At 45.7% G+C, this 21,347-nt stretch overlaps 1 protein-coding gene across 1 annotated transcript; it reads left to right on the top strand.

Annotated features, from left to right (window-relative positions):
* The first annotated feature begins 9,195 nt into the window (after positions 1-9,195).
* On the top strand, positions 9,196-18,109 carry LOC115091568 (olfactory receptor 52M1-like). The gene is made up of 3 exons (XM_029601748.1): positions 9,196-9,380; positions 10,897-11,008; positions 17,132-18,109. The coding sequence occupies exons 1-3, from the start codon at positions 9,196-9,198 to the stop codon at positions 18,107-18,109; spliced, it is 1,275 nt and encodes a 424-aa protein (XP_029457608.1).
* Positions 18,110-21,347: the final 3,238 nt, after the last annotated feature.

Here is a 21,347-nt window from a genome sequence, read left to right as displayed (position 1 = left end):
CACAGTGTGGCAGATGTAAGCATGTATGAGTTGTTAAATGATTTATATGTGTTCATCTATTAATTTGAATTTTGTGTGTTTGCCTCTGTTGTATTCCATGCAGGCAGAGTACCGTGCCGTCGGCATGCCAGGCCATCAGTGGGCCATCGACAGGCCGGGATGTTTCATTCGCACACGGACAACTCTTTTAGGCATGTGTGAGCGAGATGTTGTCCGAATCTACTGGCTGAGCTCTCGGGCAATCTTGTCCCTCTATGAAAATCTGCGTGGGGACCTAGACCCCAAGGCCAATCGACACCATGCTGTGCCAGGATTGAATTAACTTCTCTGCACCTTAAATTTTTTGGGTACCGGAAGTTTTCAAAACCCAGTGAGTGTAATTGCTGGTATGACGCAGGCCTCCGTTTCACAGCATCTGCCACAGGTGTTGAAGGCCATGATAAAGTGGATGAGGAAGTATATAGTCTATCCTACGGATGCAGCTGAACTGCAACAGATCCACAGCGGATTCATGGGTATTGTGGGGATGCCTAACATGTTGGGCACTATCGACTGCACTCATATTGCGTTTACCCCCAGGTCGGATGAAGAGACTGCGTTCCGGAATCGCAAGCACTTCCATTCCATGAATGTGCAAGTGGTTTGCGATGCACGCCTTCAGATTCTAAATGTTGTAGCAAACTTTCCTGGGAGCTGCCATGATACCTACATTCTCACATATTCAGCTCTGGGGACCCAATTCCCAGAAGGAAAGTACAGTGAAGGTTATAGCTACTTCCCGTGATTCTGTCTGTTATGTGTTCAGGTCTCCAGATGTTCAGGATGATCAGTATACAGTAATGTTTATAATGTCATTCAATGTTTATGGTGTTTTGTGCTGCGAAGTTGTTTTTGATGCATCCCAGATTATTGATCCTATAGGTGATGGTGGCTATGGCTGTAAGCCCTGGTTGCTAACTCCACTCCAGTCCCCACTCACAACTGCCAAAAAACACTACAATGAGGCTCATGGCAGCACCAGAAACATGATTGAGCACACTTTTGGAGTTCTGAAGGGACGTTTCCGATGTCTGGATCACTCAGGGGGAGCCCTGCAGTACAGTGCAGAAAAGGTGGTGAGCATAATTGTTGCCTGCTGCATGCTATACAACATTTGTCAGGGTTTTGGTGTGCATGCAGAGGTAGATGAAAACTTGCCACCAGATCCACCTGTGGAGCTGGCAGCTGTAGTGGACAACACTGCACGGGGTCATGAAGTCTGACGAAGGATCATCGAAATGTATTTCTCTTGTAAGTTAAATGTCATACATTCCATTTCCTTACTGCTCTTATAGTACCGCTCCTGTCTACAATGCCCCATGGTGATGTGGCGCTTTCATTGTAGTTCATAGCTGTGCTTAATTGTAGATATTAATCATTTCTGAACTTGTACCTGAATGTCCTATTTACTCTTGCCTTTTTTTTTGTTTCAGAATCCGAGATAGATTTATTTAAAAATTCACCCCTCAGAACAGAACATATAATCGGAAGATGACCCCTCCATCAAACCCTTAACAATTCACAACGATTTTCATTGTTTCCATATTTTGTGAAATGTTATTTGTCTTAAAATGTTAAAAGTTCATCAATGCACTGAAACCTGATAAATTCTTTCCTCTTGTATGGTCATCTAGGCCTTTTCCAGCCACCGAAATATTAACAATAGTCTATGGTTATTTATGGTTGAATAAATATCCCTTGATGTGTTACATCGATATAATGTTTACAAACATTCAACCGACATCTAGTTTTCCTTCTCTGAATATGAAAGCTTTTCCCAGCAATAAAAATCTGTTTTTTAAGGATCCATTAACATTTCGTGAAGTGTTACATAAATAATGTGTGTCTACCCAATGTATACAACATTACCTGTCTTTTATACTCTTGCATGTGGAGCGCCCCTCCAGCACAAAAGATTCCCCCCCCCCCCCCAAGACCCTTCTCCAGCCATCTGTGCCTTCATACCAGGCCTAGGGGATGGGGTGGCATCGACATTATGAACATGGTATGTCCCCCCGCCAACCGCAGTAACAATGAAGCTCTTATTACCACCTACTGCATGGTCTGTTCCCTTGCCATGCCCATCCTATCCCCCATGTGTAAACCCATAAGAAGAATTTGCTAGTAGTAATTACTTTGACAACTTAACCCTTTTTGTACATATGTAATGATGGATGTGACATAAAAGTATACGTAGCCTAATTGTAAAAAATATAACTTTTATTCAACATTTTAGGAATGGTCGATGGAACGAAAAGTTGAGGCCACTTCTCAGATTGCACCAATCAATGCCGCCATACTTTCTCGAATAGTATTTGCTTGAGCAGCCATACTTTCTCTCTGAGCGGCCATACTTTCTCTCTGAGAGGCCATCATTTCTATACATTCTCTAATAGCATTTGCTTGAGCGGCCATCCCAGCATTGAGGTCGGCTCTCAGGAACCGCACTTCCTGGAGGAGTTGTTCATTATGACGATCCTGATGCGAGGTTATTCCAGTCAGAAATTGCTTGCTCAGACCGTCATTGCCAAAATGTGACAGTTCCAGGTCCGGTACCACTGGTGCAATTTCCGCAATCAGTGGAGCGTCAGCCAGTAGCTGGGATGGTTCCAAGTCTAGAAATGTTTGCGGGGGCACTGAATCCTGGCAGTGCAGGGGAACTTCAGGTGCTTCGCTGAGAGGGACATCATACAGATCCAGTGTTACCATGTCCTCTGTTGACATCTATTGGCTGGGGGAGTCCATGCTCGACATTGGAAAGATGAATTCAGGAGTGTGGCTGGAGTCTTCGCTGTTAATATTGCCATTGCCCATTGTTTCTGTGGATAAAGATATAGAAAGAGGTCACTGTCATTCCATAAGCTGGGAAGAGTTCATCGGAATTTATAGCAGTACCGTTTATCAAATGTTATTGAACAAGAATTCTCATGGCAGGAAAGATGCAACATATTTGCTAAATGCTATCAGATAGTATTGCCACAAGTATGGTGACGGTAGGGCAATCAATGATCAACATTTAAATTACAGTAGGAAAAAGTTAAAACCTAGGAAAAAGAGTGATCACACATTGGTTGACCTCTTGTGACCCATACAGTTAACATGCTATGGTAACCAGATTTAGCTATATGCATACCTCCACATGCTGCCGAGTCGGTGCCGTACTGCATCTGCACGCCCACGACGACCTCCGTCCTCATAGTTCAGAAAACCATCTCCTCCACAGGTGTCAGCACGATGTTGCATGGGGGCCCTCCACCGGTCCTCTTTGCAGAGGCGTTGATTTTAGCGGCCTTCTCTTTTACCTCTTTCTTGGTGTCCCACCACCAGTGCTGCACCTGTTTTATATCCCTGGGCGTCACAGAAAGGGAGCTCACATCCTGGGCAATCTTTTCCCAAATCTTTTTCCTGCTGGTCCACGAGATCTTTGACTTGAAGAGAAGGTTATGTTTTTCACATATGGCATGGACAATACTTCTTTCTCTTCATCTGTAAAACGAGCGTTACGGGTTTGCTTTCTGGATGGCTGGCTCCCACTTGTGCCTTCCTCTTATTGCAGCTTGACGGCATGCTCCTCTACCTCAGCGATAGTGTGCTTTTCTGCCATGGTTATACCTGAATGGTAATAAAGAGCACGTGATCAATGGACAGCATGGTGGAGATTAAATCTGTAAAATATACTTGAATATATTAAGGCCCCTGTATAGCATTGAGCAAGAGCCAGAAGAGCATTCCACAACTGGTTGCGGGTCTCTGGGCTCCACCCATGCAATGCTATGTTTTCTTGGCATCATTGTCTGAATTGGAGAAAATAACAAGGGGAACATGGGTTAATGACCAATGAAACTGTAGCAAATGACAACAAAGGTACAGGGCGAAATGGAGAGCATATAGCCAAGAGTCTAAACTGAAACATCCAAAACAGAAAAAATGCAAAGAAGAGGATGACATAAACAGGTTACAGTTAAATACCAAACATCTAAAACAGTAAAAATGCAAATAAAAGGGCTACCTATACAGGAACTGCAAGTAACAAACATCAGAAACAGATTGAATGCAAAGAAGAGAGAAACATAACCAGGTTACATTGAAATAACAAACATCAAAAACACAATAAATGTGAAGAAGAGGCTAGCATATACAGGTACTGTAAATAACAAACGTCGAAATCTCCGCCAAGAGGAATGGCATGCATACAGCAAACACCCACCGTGAAAATCATAAACTAAATTACTACTACCAGAGGCGAACAAAATATTGCAAACAAGAAAATGAAAAACAGACCTTCCACCACGGATACCGAGGCCGTGGAGGGTAACGAGAAAAAGGCAGGAATGTCCTTGTTCATCGGCCAATTTAACTTTCCAACATCCATGGCCAGCGCCGAACCAAAGGTACGCCAAACTCTACTCTTCATGCATGAACGCACAAGTCTAAGCACATAAAAAAGAGTAGCATAGGCACACGGAGCTACACAAGGGACGCCGGATTCTAGGGTTCCTCCCTGAGCGCCGAAGCATAAGCGCATAGAAAAGAGTAGCATGGGCACAGGGAGCTACACAAGGGACGCCATATTCTAGGCTTCCTCCTTGTGCACCCAAGCGTAAGCGCTCATAAAAGAGTTGCAAAGGCACACCGATCAACACAAGGGATGCCTAATTTTTGGGAAAAAAAAGAAGCATGCATTGTTAAGCTTACCTGCTGAAAGCCTTGACAATCTCCCAATAGATATCTGATGAAACAGTTGTACACAGTGGGGTAGATTTTCAGAGCCCTGCTCGCCTAAATCCGCCCAAAACCGGGCGGATTTAGGCGAGCAGGGCCCTGCGCGCCGGGAAGCCTATTTTACATAGGCCTCCCGGCGCGCGCAGAGCCCCGGGACTCGCGTAAGTCCCGGGGTTCTCGGAGGGGGGCGTGTCGGGGGCGTGTCGGGGGGGCGGGCCCGGTCGTCGCGGCGTTCCGGGGGCGTGTCGGCAGCGTTTTGGGGGCGGGTACGTGGCGTGGCTACGGCCCGGGGGCGTGGCCGCGCCCTCCGTACCCGCCCCCAGGTCGCGGCCCGGCGCGCAGCAGGCCCGCTGGCGCGCGGGGATTTACGTCTCCCTCCGGGAGGCGTAAATCCCCCGACAAAGGTAAGTGGGGGGTGTAGACAGGGCCGGGTGGGTGGGTTAGGTAGGGGAAGGGAGGGGAAGGTGAGGGGAGGGCAAAGGAAAGTTCCCTCCAAGGCCGCTCCGATTTCGGAGCGGCCTTGGAGGGAACGGGGGGAGGCAGCGCGGCTCGGCGCGCGCAGGCTATACAAAATCGATAGCCTTGCGCGCGCCGATCCAGGATTTTAGTGGATACGCGCGGCTCCGCGCGTATCTACTAAAATCCAGCGTACTTTTGTTTGCGCCTGGAGCGCAAACAAAAGTAGGCTATTCGCGCGCCTTTGAAAATCCGCCCCAGTGTGTCCTAGTCCAAACGAATTCGAAAGTGACTTTTCCATTCTGAGAAGTGACCTATATACACGTTCATGGTAGGATTATGATGCTGTGCTGGCCAATTGGAAACTCCAGTTCCAAAACCAATTGGAAACTCCAGTTCTGACCAATGGGAAACTCCAGTTCCAAAACCAATTGGAAACTCTAGTTTGGACCAATTGGAAACTCCAAAAAGGCAGCAAAAATGGCAGGAATGTCCATGTCCAGCCCTAAATGCCTGAAACATTCCCGTGTAGGAACATGGTGATCCAAACACACGCCCAATTCTAGGCTTGGGCGCCTGAACAGTTTGCAGCCATATTCCCACGGCGGAACCAAAGAGATGCCGAAGCCTAAGCTTCAGCATCTCATAAGTTCTGCCATGGGAACATGGCGAACCAAACACATGCCCAATTCTAGGCTTGGGCACCTGAACAATTTGCAGCCATATTCCCACGGCGGAACCAAAGGGACGCCTAAGTCTAGGCTTCAGCTTCTCATAAGTTCCACCGTGGGAACATGGCAAACCAAACGCACGCCCAATTCTAGGCTTGGGTGCCTGATCAGTTTGCAGCCATAGGGACATGGCAGAACCAAAGGGACACCTAAGTCTAGGCTTTGGCGTTGGAAAGGTTCCGCTGTAGGAACATTGGGGGAACCAAAGGTACGCCGGAACAGGGCCGGAAGCAGGTGGCAGGGTGCTTGCACGTGCAGTGCCATGCACGGATGTCCATCTTGGAAAAGTTTTTCAGGATGCCGAGAGGGTGAATGCCCAATTTTGCTGATAGCGATGTCAGGCTACTGGCAGAGTTAATAGCCACTGATGAGCGACACCTATTCTTCAGCCCTGAGCGCCCACGGGACCAGGACAGGGCCAACGAGGCCTGGCGGGTGCTCAGGGTCCAATTCAATGCCCAAGCTTCTTTTCCGAGGGAGGTAAGTTCATAGGCCTCTGTTTCTTGTTATCTTGTAAGGCGCATGAAAAACAACAAGTAAAATAACATATGTTTGTGATTTATTTGGGTGGTTGTTTCGTATTGCTGTGCACCACTATAGGACACCTGGGACTTGACTTGTTGGAAGTATTTTGGTACTAGTTTTGTATTGGGATGGGGATGACAACTGGAAGAATGACACTTCCCACTTCAATTCTTATACTTGTTTGGTTTGATTTTATTTTTGCCTCAATAGCAAAACGTTTTAGTTCAAATTCTGTTTCCTTTTTCTATTGTATAACCACCAGGTTGAGGCATTGAAGAAGCGGGCACGCAGGATCCGGAAGGAGGAGCCGGAGTACCTGAGGGCCCTGCGGGCCCACAGAAGAGCAGACGGTACGTGCGGTTAACAGATGTCATGGTTGACCTGAAAGCGATACGGTCTTCTTAAGATATGGGATTAAGAAATTTACTATTTGTACCATTCTCGATCTTTACATGCGCAGCTGTGAAAATTAAAATATTTCTGTTTTCAGAGAGCAGCATGGATGATAGTGGCAGCGGGGAGGTATATGCTCTGCCGGAACAACGCCACAGTGAGCATTTAATAGCATCGGCATACTTTATGCCATTTGTCACGCCGATGAAATGTGCACATGTAAATGTCATTCTGTTTGTAATGGTACAGGTTATGTTCCCAGTTAAAAAGTTGCTAGGTTCTCTTTCTTACACTGTTGTGCATGAATTCATGTGGGACAGCATTAACGCTTTAATTTTTTCTCTTTTCAGATACTTCAACAGAGGGAGAGATGGAGCCCCCCCCCTTTTTATCCCCCCCCCCCAATTATGGAGCGCCCTTCCGTGATCCTGCCCATCCCAGTATTTCATCCACCTACCCCCCCTAATTTTATGGCCCAAATCTCTCCTGCTCCCCCTTTTATCCCACTCACCCCCATTTTGGAGCGCCTCTCCGAGCTCCTACCCATCCTAGTATTTCATCCCCCCCCCCCCAATTTTCCGGCCCAACTCTCTTCTGCCCCACCCACCCCACATGCCATGGGAGATGAGGAGACATCGTCATTGATGTTGTTGGCCAAGGCTCTCCGAGGATGCCTGGGGCTGGTGATCAGCCGGACGGCGGCGTAGCATCCGGGGAAGGGCCCTCAAACATTGGGGGGCACCTGGATGCTATGCTGTTCATCCTGGTGCAGATCACCAGCCGCCTGGACACACTGGAGGGAATGGCAGTGCAGGTGGTGATGATCCTGCATGACCTGCGTCTTGGCCAGCAGGAGATGATTGAGCTCCTGCGAGCAATCGCAGGAGCTCAGTCCCTGCTGGTCTTGGCACGGGCTCCTGCAGGACTGGCACCACCTGAGGACCGTCAATGATGATGCTCCTCCTCCTCCTCCCCCATGGCATGCTCCGTCCTCTTTTTTCCCAACGCCCACCCCCAATGCCCACCCATGTAAATATATTTTTTTAAATAATTAAATTTCATTTTTCAAATATATATATTTTTTTGAATTGAAAAAGTTGGTTTGTTTCCTTTCCAAAATTGATTGCATGCGACTTATGTGTTGATACTGCGGCCATAATCAAGAACAGAATGAGTGCCAAGGATAAGGAGAACATGCAGAGCATACTGGCGGAAAAGAAAGGGAAAAGTAACCGAAAGAGGAGCACATGGAATACAAAGGGGAACTGAGCTGAAACAGAAAAGGAGAACATAGAATACGAGAGAAGAACATAGAATACAAGAACATCTACAGAACACAAGAAGATCACATGGAATACAGAGGGGAATCTCTACTGAAACAGAAGAGGAGCACATGGAATACCACGGTACAATGGATCGGACTGGCAGAGGTCGTGTACATACACCTGTGCATGGAACAGGGACTGTTAGAGCAGTGGTCAGACACAGCTGGATATGACATAGGAGTTTGAGCTGAGGTCGGGTACATACATACACCTGTGCATGGAACAGTGACTGTTAGAGCAGGGGTCAGACACAGCTGGTTATGACATAGGAGTTAGAGCAGAGATCGGGTACATGCACCTGTGCATGGAACAGGGACTGTTAGAGCAGAGGTCGGGTACATACAGCTGTACATGGAACAGGGACTGTTAGAGCAGGGGTCAGACACAGCTGGATATGACATAGGAGTTAGAGCAGAGGTCGGGTACATACACCTGTGCATGGAACAGGGACTGTTAAAGCAGGGGTCAGACACAGCTGGATATGCATCTGTTTGTGGATCTTCCCGCTGCCTTGGACATCCATCCAGGCGCTCAAGGTGCATGAATGCCTGAAGTCGTGTCTTGGGCATCCAGCTTGGGCGCTCAAGGCAGCGGTAAGGTCCACGAATGGCATGCAAGATGCTGCCTTCAGCGCCCAGCTCAAAGGTCCATTTGTGGATCTTCCCACTGCCCAAGACGCGACTTTGGGTGTTCATGGTCCTTGAGTGCCCAAGCTGGACGCCCAAGGTCCATGAACGCCTGAAGTAACGTCTTGGGTGTCCAGCTTGGGTGCTCAAGGCAGCGGGAAGGTCCACGAATGGCATGCAAGACGCTGCCTTCAGCGCCCAGCTCAAAGGTCCGTTCATGGACCTTCCCGCTGTCCAAGATGTGACTTCGGGCGTTCATGGACCTTGAGCACCCGGCTGGATGTCCTTGAGTGCCCAAGCTGGATGCCCAAGGTCCATAAACGCCCAAAGTCGCGTCTCGGGCATCCAGCTTGGGCGCTCAAGGCAGCGGTAAGGTCCATGAATGGTGTGCGAGATGCTGCCTTCAGCGCCCAGCTGGAAGGTCCATTTGTGGATCTTCCCACTGCCTTGAACGCCCAAGCTGGATGCCCAAGACATGACTTCGGGCGTTCATGGACCTTGAGCACCCGGCCGGACATCCTTGAGCGCCCAAGCTGGACACCCAAGGTCCATGAACGCCTGAAGTAATGTCTTGTAGAGATGTGAATCGTGTCCTCGATCGTCTTAATGATCGATTTCGGCTGGGAGGGGGAGGGAATCGTATTGTTGCCGTTTGGGTGTGTAAACTATCGTGAAAAATCGTTAAAATCGTGAGCCGGCACACTAAACCCCCCTAAAACCCACCTCGACCCTTTAAATTAAATCCCCCACCCTCCCGAACCCCCCCCCCCCAAATGCTTTAAATTACCTAGGGATCCGGCGGTGGTCCAGAACAGTGGCGGTCTGGAACGGCCCCCTCAATAGAATCGTGTTGTCTTCAGCCGGCGCCATTTTTCAAAATGGCCGCCGCAAAATGGCGGCGGCCATAGACAAAAACGATTCGACGGAGGAGGTCATTCCAGACCCCCGCTGGACTTTTGGCAAGTCTTGTGGGGGTCAGGAGGCCCCCCCAAGCTGGTCAAAAGTTTCCTGGGAGTCCAGCGGGGTTCCGGGAGCGATTTCTTGCCGCGAATCGTTTTCGTACGGAAAATGGCGCCGGCAGGAGATCGACTGCAGGAGGTCGTTCAGCGGGGGTTCCCCTTCCCCCGATTTACGATTTTTTAACGATAAATCGGGGGAATTGGTATTGTATCGTGGCCCTAATGATTTTTTGACGATTTAAAATATATCGGACGATATTTTAAATCGTCAAAAAACGATTCACATCCCTAATGTCTTGGGTGTCCAGCTTGGGTGCTCAAGGCAGCGGGAAGGTCAACGAACGGCGTGCAAGATGCTGCCTTCAGCGCCCAGCTCAAAGGTCCATTCGTGGATCTTCCCACTGCCTTGAGCACCCAGAGGCATCTCGTTTTACTAATCCAGCTCCCACACTTGAAAGTAGCCACATTTTATTAGCCACTATGCTCGCTCCAGGTTACTCCCCCAAGCTTCTAAACATGTAACTCTTTAATGATCCAGGAAGATACTTCTGAAACTTGTCCTTGGTGGTATTCCCATGTTTATAGGTTAAATATCTGATTATGTCTTAGGGACATGGCCAGAATGTAGAATCAGGTTAAATGGTGCTTCCTGACTTGTACTCTGCTACAGTGAAGCATTTTGTTGAGCAGCATATCATGGCTGCATGTTTTTCTGAAGGCATACCTTGATTTCCTGTATTATTTTAGAAATGTTTAATGGTGTTTGATAATCTTTTGATTCTGCTTTCCAACAGGTTTAGTTTCTGTGTGTCTGTGTGTGTGTGTGTGTGTGTGTGTGTGTGTGTGTTTAAATCTTGTGTGAGATCTCCAGGTTTCATCATTTTCCCAGAGGTGCTGGAAGCTCTCAGTCCACATTGCCACCTCTCAAGGGTTAAATCCTGCCTGACTTCTTGGCATTGCTAAGGGATGAGAACTCAGTCCCTTTGGGGCTATCCTGGAGGAGCTCAGGGCTAGTGAGTAATGTGTAATGAGCCTGTGGCCTCCCTCCCCTCCTGTGAAGAGCAGGCACAGTGCATATAATGTCTGTGCAGGGCTGCTACTGACTTCTTCCTGCATTCAGACCAGTGCAGAGACATCTCAGAGAAAACCATCACGCTGCTGCAGGAGGCTCTGATACGGCTGTCTGTGTCCTGCCTCCGGAGAGACCTCCTCCAGGAGACTGTCACTCTGAGGTGAGTGACTTCTGCATGTGTGTATTGTGCAGTCCTGAATAGGAGGTTCATGAATAAAATCAGAAGCCTAGGAGTGGGTCCAGGGTGTTGGATTGGATTACAAATTGTTTGACTCTCTGGGGAGAGAAGTGTATTTAATGGAGTTCCTTAGCGATTGGTTCTGGGGTTCGTTCTGATATTGCAGAAGAATTGGAAGGAAATGTTTGTCTTTTTGTGCAAGACATTAAGATCTACAACAGAGTAGACACACTTGAAGGAACAGAGAGAATGACATGGGGTCTAAGAGAGTTTGAGGAGCGGTAGAAAGTTTGGTAGCTGGGGGTTCAATGACAAGAATTGCGGAGTCGTGCATTTGGGGTGCAGAAATCAATGTGGAGGGTGAAGAGAGACTGATGTGCACAGACTGGGGAAGAGAGCCAGGGGTGACAGTGCCTGATGATTAGACTATAACAAAGTTACGTGACAATGAGGGACACTGGGCTGCACAGAGAGAGGCATAACCAGCAGGAAAAAGGAGCTGAGAATGCCCCAATATGTCTCACTAGCGAAGCCTCATTTGGAGTACTGTGTTCAGATTTGTAGATCAAATGTAAAAAATGATAGAGAATGGATCGAAGTGGTTCAGGCACGGTGTGAGGTCTGCTCCAAAAGACACATGAGATGAGACTTGAGGACCTAAGTATATATAGCCTGGAGGAGAGAAGGTACGAGGGGATATGATGCAGACTTTTAAATTCCTAAAAAGTATTAGTAAGTACCTTTGAGATAAGTGCTATACTATCTCCCTAATAGACAATCCTATATTCCTTATATTAAGGAGCTCTATGTTCACCAGTTGTTAAGCTTTTATATTCGCCTGTTGTTAAGCTTTTATGTTCACCTGTTGTTAAGCTACATTTCTACACTGCTCCTGTGTTATCCCCCTCCCAGTTCTTTCTCCCTGTTAATATGTACTTTCAAACCTGCTGTTCAAATGTGAACTGGTATGATGTCCCCACTAATACCGGTATATAAAAGTCTATAAATAAATAGTAATACACAGGAATCAAACCATTTACAGTGGGAAGGAAGCTGTAGAGCTTGGGGTCAGGATATGAAACTCTAAGGGGGTTAAGACTCAAGAGCAAGATCAGGAAATAGTTTTTTTTTAATGGAAAAGGTGGTAGATGTCTAGAATGTCCTCCCAGGATGTGTGGTGAAGACAAGAACAGCGAAGGAACTCAAAGGGCCATGTGATAAACACAGAGGATCCCTAGTGGCAAAAGGATTTACATGAAGGAAAGGGGTAATCTGTGATAACACTTAAGTTGACGCACAGCTGTCACAGGTGTTTAGCAAAAGTCGGCTTTGTCTGCCTTTTTTTTCAATGTCTACCTCTGACCTGTAGCTGACTTCCTAATCTGGGCGTAGGATGCAAACTGTGCAAAGATAATACAATTCTTTGAACTGGTAACTACTCCTATTGTAAATATCTTAGACTGGGTAGGACATTGCCTAAGCTCCGTCCAAGAATGGATGCATAAAAACAAACTGGCTCTCAGGAAGGGAAAACCAAACATTAGGATATTGAGTCAATTTCCTTCTAATGACTTTCCAAACTCCTTTAAGTTTAGGGATTGGAATATTAACATTTCTTTAGTTATAAGAGACCTAGGAGTAGAACTTGAATCTGATTTGCCCTTAAAAGAACAAATAAGAACAGTGGCTACCAGTACTTTTATTAAACTAAGAGCATTGTGTGGTCTAAAACTGACTTTCAAACTGTTATATAAACATGGGTAATCTGAAGAGATTGCTGTAATACATTACAGATTGGTGATTCCACTTACATGCTTAGATGTCTACAAACTATTCAGAAGGCAGCTGTGAGACTATTGGCTGGCACCACTAGATTATAGGACCACCTTACCCCTGTTCTACGCATGTTACACTGGCTTACCGTACAGTAGAGGATCTGATCTAAAACTGTCACCTTGATTCACCGTGCCTTACGTGACAATACTCCTGTATGTGTTAGATCACTCCTGAAAAGCTATAAACCACTGCGTACCTCGAGATCTCCTGGTCGCAAATTACTAGATGTTCCTACTGTTCATCAGGCATGTTTAGAAGAAGCTAGAGCGAGCCTTTTGTGCTGCCGGTCCAATACCATGGAACTGTTTGCCAGATGATATTTGATAAATTCAATGTTAATTTTAGGAAGCAGATAAAAGCTAATCATTTTAAATTAGCTATTACATAAAATTTATTTTCAGCCTTTGTGGCTGGATCTTTTAATTGCTTTTACTGTTGATTTTATGCAATTTTATGACTTATTTATGCATTAATATTATTTGCTTATGTCTTTTTAACATACCTTTTAATACCGGTTTGGCTTTATGTCGCACTCAGGGGGGGGGGGACGGGGGGGACACCCTTGTCCTGGAGCAGTGGAGAATGCTCCCTGTTAGGGACCAGGAAGCACCTGCCCCCAGGGACAGAGCACTGGAGGAGACAGAGGCTAGGATGAGCTTCACCACTGCAAGCCCAAGGTCCCCCCAGGAGGAGCCCTGCCTGGGTCCCTAAGGGCCCACAGACAGCAAGGGAGCATGGTTGGACTTGAGATCATAGGTCAGATGGAGCAAGGAAGACCAGAACAGCATAGGCAATGGCAAGGGACAGAGCCAGAATCAGGAGACAAAGTCAATCAGGCAGAGGTCAGAATTCAAGGGTCACTCCAAGGAGTGGTCAGCAATGCAGGGGTCAGACAAGGTCACAAGGCAGGCAAAGGGGTCAAGGAACAGGCTGAGGTCAGTACCAGAGAGACACTCTGACAGAGATGGACAGTCAAACACTGGAACAGTAGGATCCTGGAACAAGTCTCAGAAGCACAGTGCTCAATTTTCATCCTACTGGGCCACATCTCCAGCCATCAGAGGAACAGGAGGACCAGACAGACATGGAGCAAGGTCCAGGGCGAGTAGCTGAACAGGATAGTGATATTCCAGTTCTAGGAATTCTTGAAGTGGGAGCTGGGACCCATGAGCTTGGATATAATTCTTGGAAGTGCAGGAGTGGGACTTGAGCCCACAACCTTCGGATCAAGGTCTCTTCACCTTAGGCACTGCGCCACATGCCAAGACAAGGAAGTGCAGGCAGTGACTTCCTTAAGTAGTTCCTTCAATCAGGGCGCACCACGGAGCTAGGACCCGCCCCTGGCCCTACAGGAGGCCGGGCGGTCTATGCACGCGTGTATAGGGGTGTGGCCAACGCCACGGGAGATGTCGAACACTAGCGTGAGTCCTGGTGTGCAGTGGAAGGCGCGGCGACCACTGCTGCAGGACGCCGAGGCCTGGAAGAGCTTGCGGCTGCCACTGGGGAGGCTGACCCGTGACCTTCAGAGGAGCCAGAGAAGTGAACAGGCCCATGTGTGGGCCGGGTGCAGACGGGGCATGTAACACTTTGTTAATTTGTAATATTGATTTGATTTGTAATATTTGATATTGATTTGATCCCCTTCCAAGTTTTGCTCACCCTGTTCTCTGTATTTCATTCAAGTTATCTGTAAACCGATATTATCCCTAACAACTGAAAAGCTGGTTGTTAATACAAACAAAAAACACACTTTGAAATGTCTGTATGCCAATGCCAGAAGTCTAAGAAATAAGATAGGAGAGTTGGAGGGTATAGCAGCAAATGATGAGATTGACATAATTGGCATCACAGAGACTTGGTGGAAGGAGGATAACCAATGGGACAGTGCTATATCAGGATACAAATAATTAGAGATGTGAATCAGAACCAGAATTGGTTCTGATTCCGGTTCCGATTCACATGTGGGGTTTTTTTTCATTGGGCCCGATCGCGGTTCTGTTTATCGGCTGCGCCCGAGCCGATAAACAAAATACCCACCCCGACCCTTTAAAACTAGTCCCTTAGCTTCCCCCACCCTCCCGACCCCCCAAAAAACCTTTTACAGGTACCTGGTGGTCCAGTGGGGGTCCTGGGAGCGATCTCCCATTCCCAGGCCGTCGGCTGCCACTAATCAAAATGGCGCCGATGGCCTTTGCCCTTACCATGTGACAGGGTATCCGTGCCATTGGCCGGCCCCTGTCACATGGAGGGAGCAATGGACGGTAGGCTACATCTTTAAAATGGCGCGGGCCATCCAGTGCTCCTACCATGTGACAGGGGCCGGCCAATGGCACAGATACCCTGTCACATGGTAAGGGCAAAGGGCCATCGGCGCCATTTTTATTAGTGGCAGCTGACGGCCCGAAAGCAGGAGATCGCTCCCGGGACCCCCACTGGACCACCAGGTACCTGTAAAAAGTTTTTTGGGGGGTCGGGAGGGTGGGGGAAGCTAAGGGATTAGTTTTAAAGGGTCGGGGTGGGTTTTTTGTTTATCAGCTCGGGCGCAGCTGATAAAGAAAACCGCGATCGGGCCAGACGGAAAAAAAAACCACGATGTGAATCGGAACCGGAATCAGAACCGATTCCGGTTCCGATTCACATCTCTAGAGTCTAATGCCCCTCACCTCTATTCTGAAGCAACTCCAGCATCTTGCTGCATTCAATGAACATGGCTGAACTTCCTGTAGTACCTAAATCCTTTTATAGAGCATACTGGCTGAACTTCTGTTGTGTTTCTCCCACTGCCCTAAGAACATAAGAACATAAGAAAATGCCATACTGGGTCAGACCAAGGGTCCATCAAGCCCAGCATCCTGTTTCCAACAGTGGCCAATCTAGGCCATAAGAACCTGGCAACTACCCAAAAACTAAGTCTATTTCATGTTACCATTGCTAATGGCAGTGGCTATTCTCTAAGTAAACTTAATAGCAGGTAATGGACTTCTCCTCCAAGAACTTATCCAATCCTTTTTTAAACACAGCTATACTAACTGCACTAACCACATCCTCTGGCAACAAATTCCAGAGTTTAATTGTGCGTTGAGTGAAAAAGAACTTTCTCCGATTAGTTTTAAATGTGCCCCATGCTAACTTCATGGAGTGCCCCCTAGTCTTTCTATTATCCGAAAGAGTAAATAACCGATTCACATCTACCCGTTCTAGACCTCTCATGATTTTAAACACCTCTATCATATCCCCCCTCAGCCGTCTCTTCTCCAAGCTGAAAAGTCCTAACCTCTTCAGCCTTTCCTCATAGGGGAGCTGTTCCATTCCCCTTGTCATTTTGGTTGCCCTTCTCTGAACCTTCTCCATCACAATTATATATTTTTTGAGATGCGGCGACCAGAATTGTATACAATATTCAAGGAGCGGTGAGGGGAACACAGAGACAATACTGCACTGAATATCACACTATGTGCATTAGGTTTGACACTGCTGAGCTTAATGACATGCTCCCCATCACAGCCTGGCATGCTTGACTTTCTGCACTGTGCTCACTGCTTACCTAGTGCTCATTGCACACTGCCACTGTCCAGGCAGACAGAGACAAAATCAGTAGCAGTGCTGCAAGCAAGGGAGAGAAAAAAGTGTAACGCACGTACTTAGACCTTCTGCAGGAGTGCCTGGCTGACTTTCTCTGCTGACTGGCATAATAAAAATCTAAAAAAGGCGGCATCCAAAAAGTTGTTTGTGAAAAGTTAACTAGGAACTCAAAGTCAGCTCAAATATCTTTCATCACAGACAGAAGAAATGCACATCAAATCTCAGACATGCTCAGTCTTCAAGATTAGCCTCACTGGACACAGTGTGCAATGATAAATTGGATTAGAAAAATCCTTTATTGAGACATGTCCTACCAATGTCTGCCAATGACTCACTATGACAGCCTTGCTGCTGTCTGCTGTCCTCTATATCAAATCCTCACTAAACACCTCACATTGATTTGTAGCCACTGACTTTAATGGCTCATAGAAATGAATATGGCAAAAACAAATGAAACAAATATGATTTGTTTAATTTGGTGTCCTTCTCCATTTGTTTCAGTGACTCCTGAAAGAATAACTTTGATCCAATTTCTTTTGGGATGCTCATTTGTTTTAAACAAGTGCACATCCCAATCAGCCAAAGGAGGAATAGAATTACATTGAGGAATGAAGAAATATGCTCTCCAAAATCTATACATGAACTTGTGTCCCAGCTGTACAGTAACCCATTTTACTTCTCTTCCAGACAGCAGAAATGTGTGATTGCACTTCCAATGGAACCACCACCATCCCTTCTGAATTTATCCTGCAGGGATTCTTCTGGATCCAGGACCAGAAGCTCTGGATCTCTATCCCTTTCACTGCCATGTACTTCCTAGCAGTTTTGGGGAATGGCATCCTGGTGTTAGTCACTATAATAGAAAGGAGCCTACATGAGCCCATGTACATCTACATCTCCCTGCTGGCGGTCATAGATCTGGGCTTATCCAGCTCAGTGATACCAAAGGTGCTGGGGATGCTTTGGTTCAACGCAAACACGATAAGTGTTGGAGCCTGCCTCACTCAGATGTATTCTGTCTATTGCTTTGAGGCCTTAGAATCATCCGTTTTTGTGGCAATGTCTTTGGATCGCTATGTGGCCATTTGTCAGCCTCTGAGATATTCCTCCATTATCACCAGCACATTCATCACCAGATCCATAGTGTTTATGCTGGTCAGATGTCTGGGATTCCTGAGTCCTCTGCCTTACCTCACTGCACGATTACCGTACTGTAACTCTAACAATATTTCTCATTCCTTCTGTGAGCACGTAGCTTTACTAAACCTAACTTGTGGGGATTTAACAATCAATATGATTTATATGGTAGTGCTGGTGTGTTCCATTACCATAGTGGATAACTCTTTGATTGCTTTATCGTACCTTCTGATCCTGCGAGCTGTACTGAGAGTTGGCTCTGCTGAAGCTCTTCGGAAGGCCTTCAGCACCTGCAGCTCCCATATTATTGTAATTGTATTCTTCAACATATCAGCCTCATGTTCATTTTTCTTATACATGTTTGGCCAAAATGTGCCCACATCTGTTCAAATTATTCCTCTCCTCTTGAACTGCCTTGTGCCACCCATGGTCAATCCCATTGTCTATGGGGTCAGGACGAGGGAAATACGTCAGAGTCTGAAAACCCTTGTAAAGAAAATGAAATTCTTCTTTTGTTATAAAAAATAATTCATTCTGTCATCACTAAGACATAGGGATGTGCATAAAACATTTGTTTGAGTTTGTTAATTTATTTCATATGCCTCCATAAACAAAACAAATTATTTTAAATGAAAAAAAAAATAATTTGAGTCATTTGTTCTTTCACTTCCTATTAAAGTCATTGGGGAAAGTAATGCATCATATTTTGGGCTCCAAGATTGAGATTTTGTAATCAATTCTAATAAACTTGTGGGTAGACATCATCAGAGGAGGGCAAAATACTTTGAGACACCAAGAGAATGTCAATGTGTTGCCAAAAGTGACATGAATAGCCCAAGCCATTATAAGAGGGCAAAGTGGCGCAGAGGCAGCCACACCCCAAGGCACCATGAAAGGAGCAAAGCGGCAGAAAGAGTCAGAAGAACAAGTCAAACATCCAAAAGAGGGTTAAGGTGCACCAGCAACAGGTGCATGACAAGCCCAGTATACTACAAGAGGTGCAAAGCAGCACCACCAGCGGCATGAATAGACCAGGGCACCATGAGATGTGAAATGAAACACCAACAGTGACAGGAAATAGTCCAGATTTCCAGAGGGGTAGCCATGTTAGTCTGGTGTAGCAAGAATGGAAGAGTCGGGTGGCACTTTATATACTAAACAGTTTATCGAGAATTGAACTTTCTAGGACAGAGTTCACTTCATCTGATGCATCTGAAAAAGTGGACTCTGTCCTCGAAAGTTCTGCATCAATAAATTGGTTCATCTATAAGATGCGACCCACCTCTTGTCAGAAAATAGCCCAAGGCACTGATAGGGGGTCAAAGCAGCTCAAACAGTGGTATGAAGATCCCAAAGCAGCATGAGCGATGCAAAGCAGCCACCCACAGTGGCAAGTACACTCCGAGACTCTACTGACGAATTAAGGGAATCAATAAATGTGGTATGAACATGTCAAGGCACCAACAGAGGAGCAAATGGCACCAAGAATAGTGCATCAGGACTACAAGATCAACAAAGCAGCAACAACAGTGGCAGGAACAAAACAAAACAAAACAATATAGTGAGAGGGCCAATGGTAGCAGCCCTGGCACCACCTATGGAAAATGTTGTCATATGTACTCCTCTTACTCTCGCAGACACATACAGGTGTGAAGACTCTCACACACACTAACAATCAGAGTCTGCAGTGCATGCAGACATACACGCTCTCTGCTGCACTGCCAGTGCCTGGTAGGGACACTTATTTTTCCAGAGATAGTGAACATATTGGTTATATTTACAGGTACCTTTTATATCACAACACATCTGCTTTAAATGTGCCTTACCCCTGAGGAAGGGTGTAATGTTAAAACATGGCCATGTTGGGTTTCAGTTTCACCTAGGTTTTTATACTTTGCATGTTTTGTTGTGCTCTAGGTATTATTACATCAATGTGTAATAATGTATATTTGACTAGTGAGACAAATGCTCCAATTAGATCTAAAAACTTTATCATATTTGAATCTTTGGCTGTTTAACTAACAATGAAAAGGTTTAGACCAGAAAAAGGACAGTATTTGTTGAAGGTATAGTTAAGCTTTGAAAAGAAATGAACTGGGAAAAAGTGAAAACCACATTTGTTACCATAAGGATACTACATTTGTATATTGGAAGAACTACCAAAATGTTTTTATTCATTTCTGCAAATATAGTCTGTATGGCATGAGATCAATTCCCTATAAAGGGCAATATGATAGAGCAAATACATAATCACGTGCCACAACATTTTGCAGTAGGATAATCCTTTGTATCTGTCTATCCTACAAATGAAGTGCTATGGAAATGGCACTGGATGAAAAATGGATCAATGTAAGCATTCTCCATGCATGCATGGAAAATATTTTCCCGATAAAAATTAGTCCCATATTCATTTCTTTAATATTACAAGTAAGACGACATAGAATTTTCTGCCAAATGTATTGCAGTGGGATTCTATACACTGCCTGCTGATGAATATAGAACTGTTAAAAAATTACTTATATATGAAAATTAGAAATGATATATAAAAGATTGATGTAAGTGGGCAACTCTTCCTTTCAGCCAATTCAGTCAACATTTTGCAGACACTTTCTGTTTTTTCATTTTTGAAAATGTTTTACGTCTTTTCAAATGTTGTGAGCCTTTTCTAATCAGCTCAGGTGGGAATTTTATGTAACATAGTTGATTGCAGATTGTTTATACTTCCTTAAGTTTTGATGAGGACTTTAGGGTCATCTAAAAATATTTACATTGAATGTTAATGGGTTAAACCACTGCATCAAATGTAAGAAGGTTCTGACTCACTTTAAATCACTACATCCTCCCTTCTGCTGAGTCACTCAAACTTAGTTGAGATTGGGTAGGTTCAGTTTTTTTGCACCTCCCCAATGCAAGAAGAGAGGTGTTGCCATTTTGGTTTGCAAATCTCTACCTCTCCAGCTTCTTCACCAAGAGTCAGCATCTGACGGTAGATGAGTTACTGCAGTGGTTTCCCCTCATAACACCAAACTGTTATTGTTGAATGTTTATGCTCCCAGTACTAATGTCTCTTCGAATTATGCTGAAAGTTTGGCTCTGTTATGCACCTATGCTGAAGTCCGTGTCATAATGGGAGGCAACTTCAACCAGCCGGGGGATTTGCTTATGGAAAAGCAATCCACTTGCTTAGCCAGGCCTTCCCCTTCCCATGTGGCCATGCAGCATCTCATTTCCTCATTTTACCTGTATATCCCTGGAGGTTGCTATACCCCTCTGATAAAGATGGCACCTTTTTCTCTTTTCCCCATCATTCTTATTCTCATATCCATTATTTTCTAATATCCATCTCTTTGGTACCTTCCAACTTTGCTTCTACCATCCCTCCTATTCTCATTTCTTTTCATGATATGGTCTTTCTATTTCTTCATTGGGATCTGCCGTCTCCTACATCCCCTAGCTGGAGGTTCAATGCAGCCCTCCTGGATGATTTAACCTTTCTTTCTAAGATGACTGACTTCATTAAAGATTTGTTTCTCTTCAATGATAAAGGTGATGTCTTGCAACAGATTCTTTGGGAGTCTTTTAAAGCTGTCTTGGGAGGTTAAATAATTAGGTACACACTGCTCACATTCGTAAATCATCCCAAGTTCAACTTGTAGAGCTGGAGAAGCAGATCTCTACTTTGGAACAGGCACACATACTTTCTCTGGATAATTCTATTTTGGATCAATTATATCAATTAAAGTATTGATACAATGCACTGTTAAGC

Source organism: Rhinatrema bivittatum, chromosome 5 (genome assembly GCF_901001135.1).
Source record: "Rhinatrema bivittatum chromosome 5, aRhiBiv1.1, whole genome shotgun sequence".
NCBI classification, from domain to species: Eukaryota; Metazoa; Chordata; class Amphibia; order Gymnophiona; family Rhinatrematidae; genus Rhinatrema; species Rhinatrema bivittatum.
This window is presented reverse-complemented; position numbering and strand designations above follow the sequence as displayed.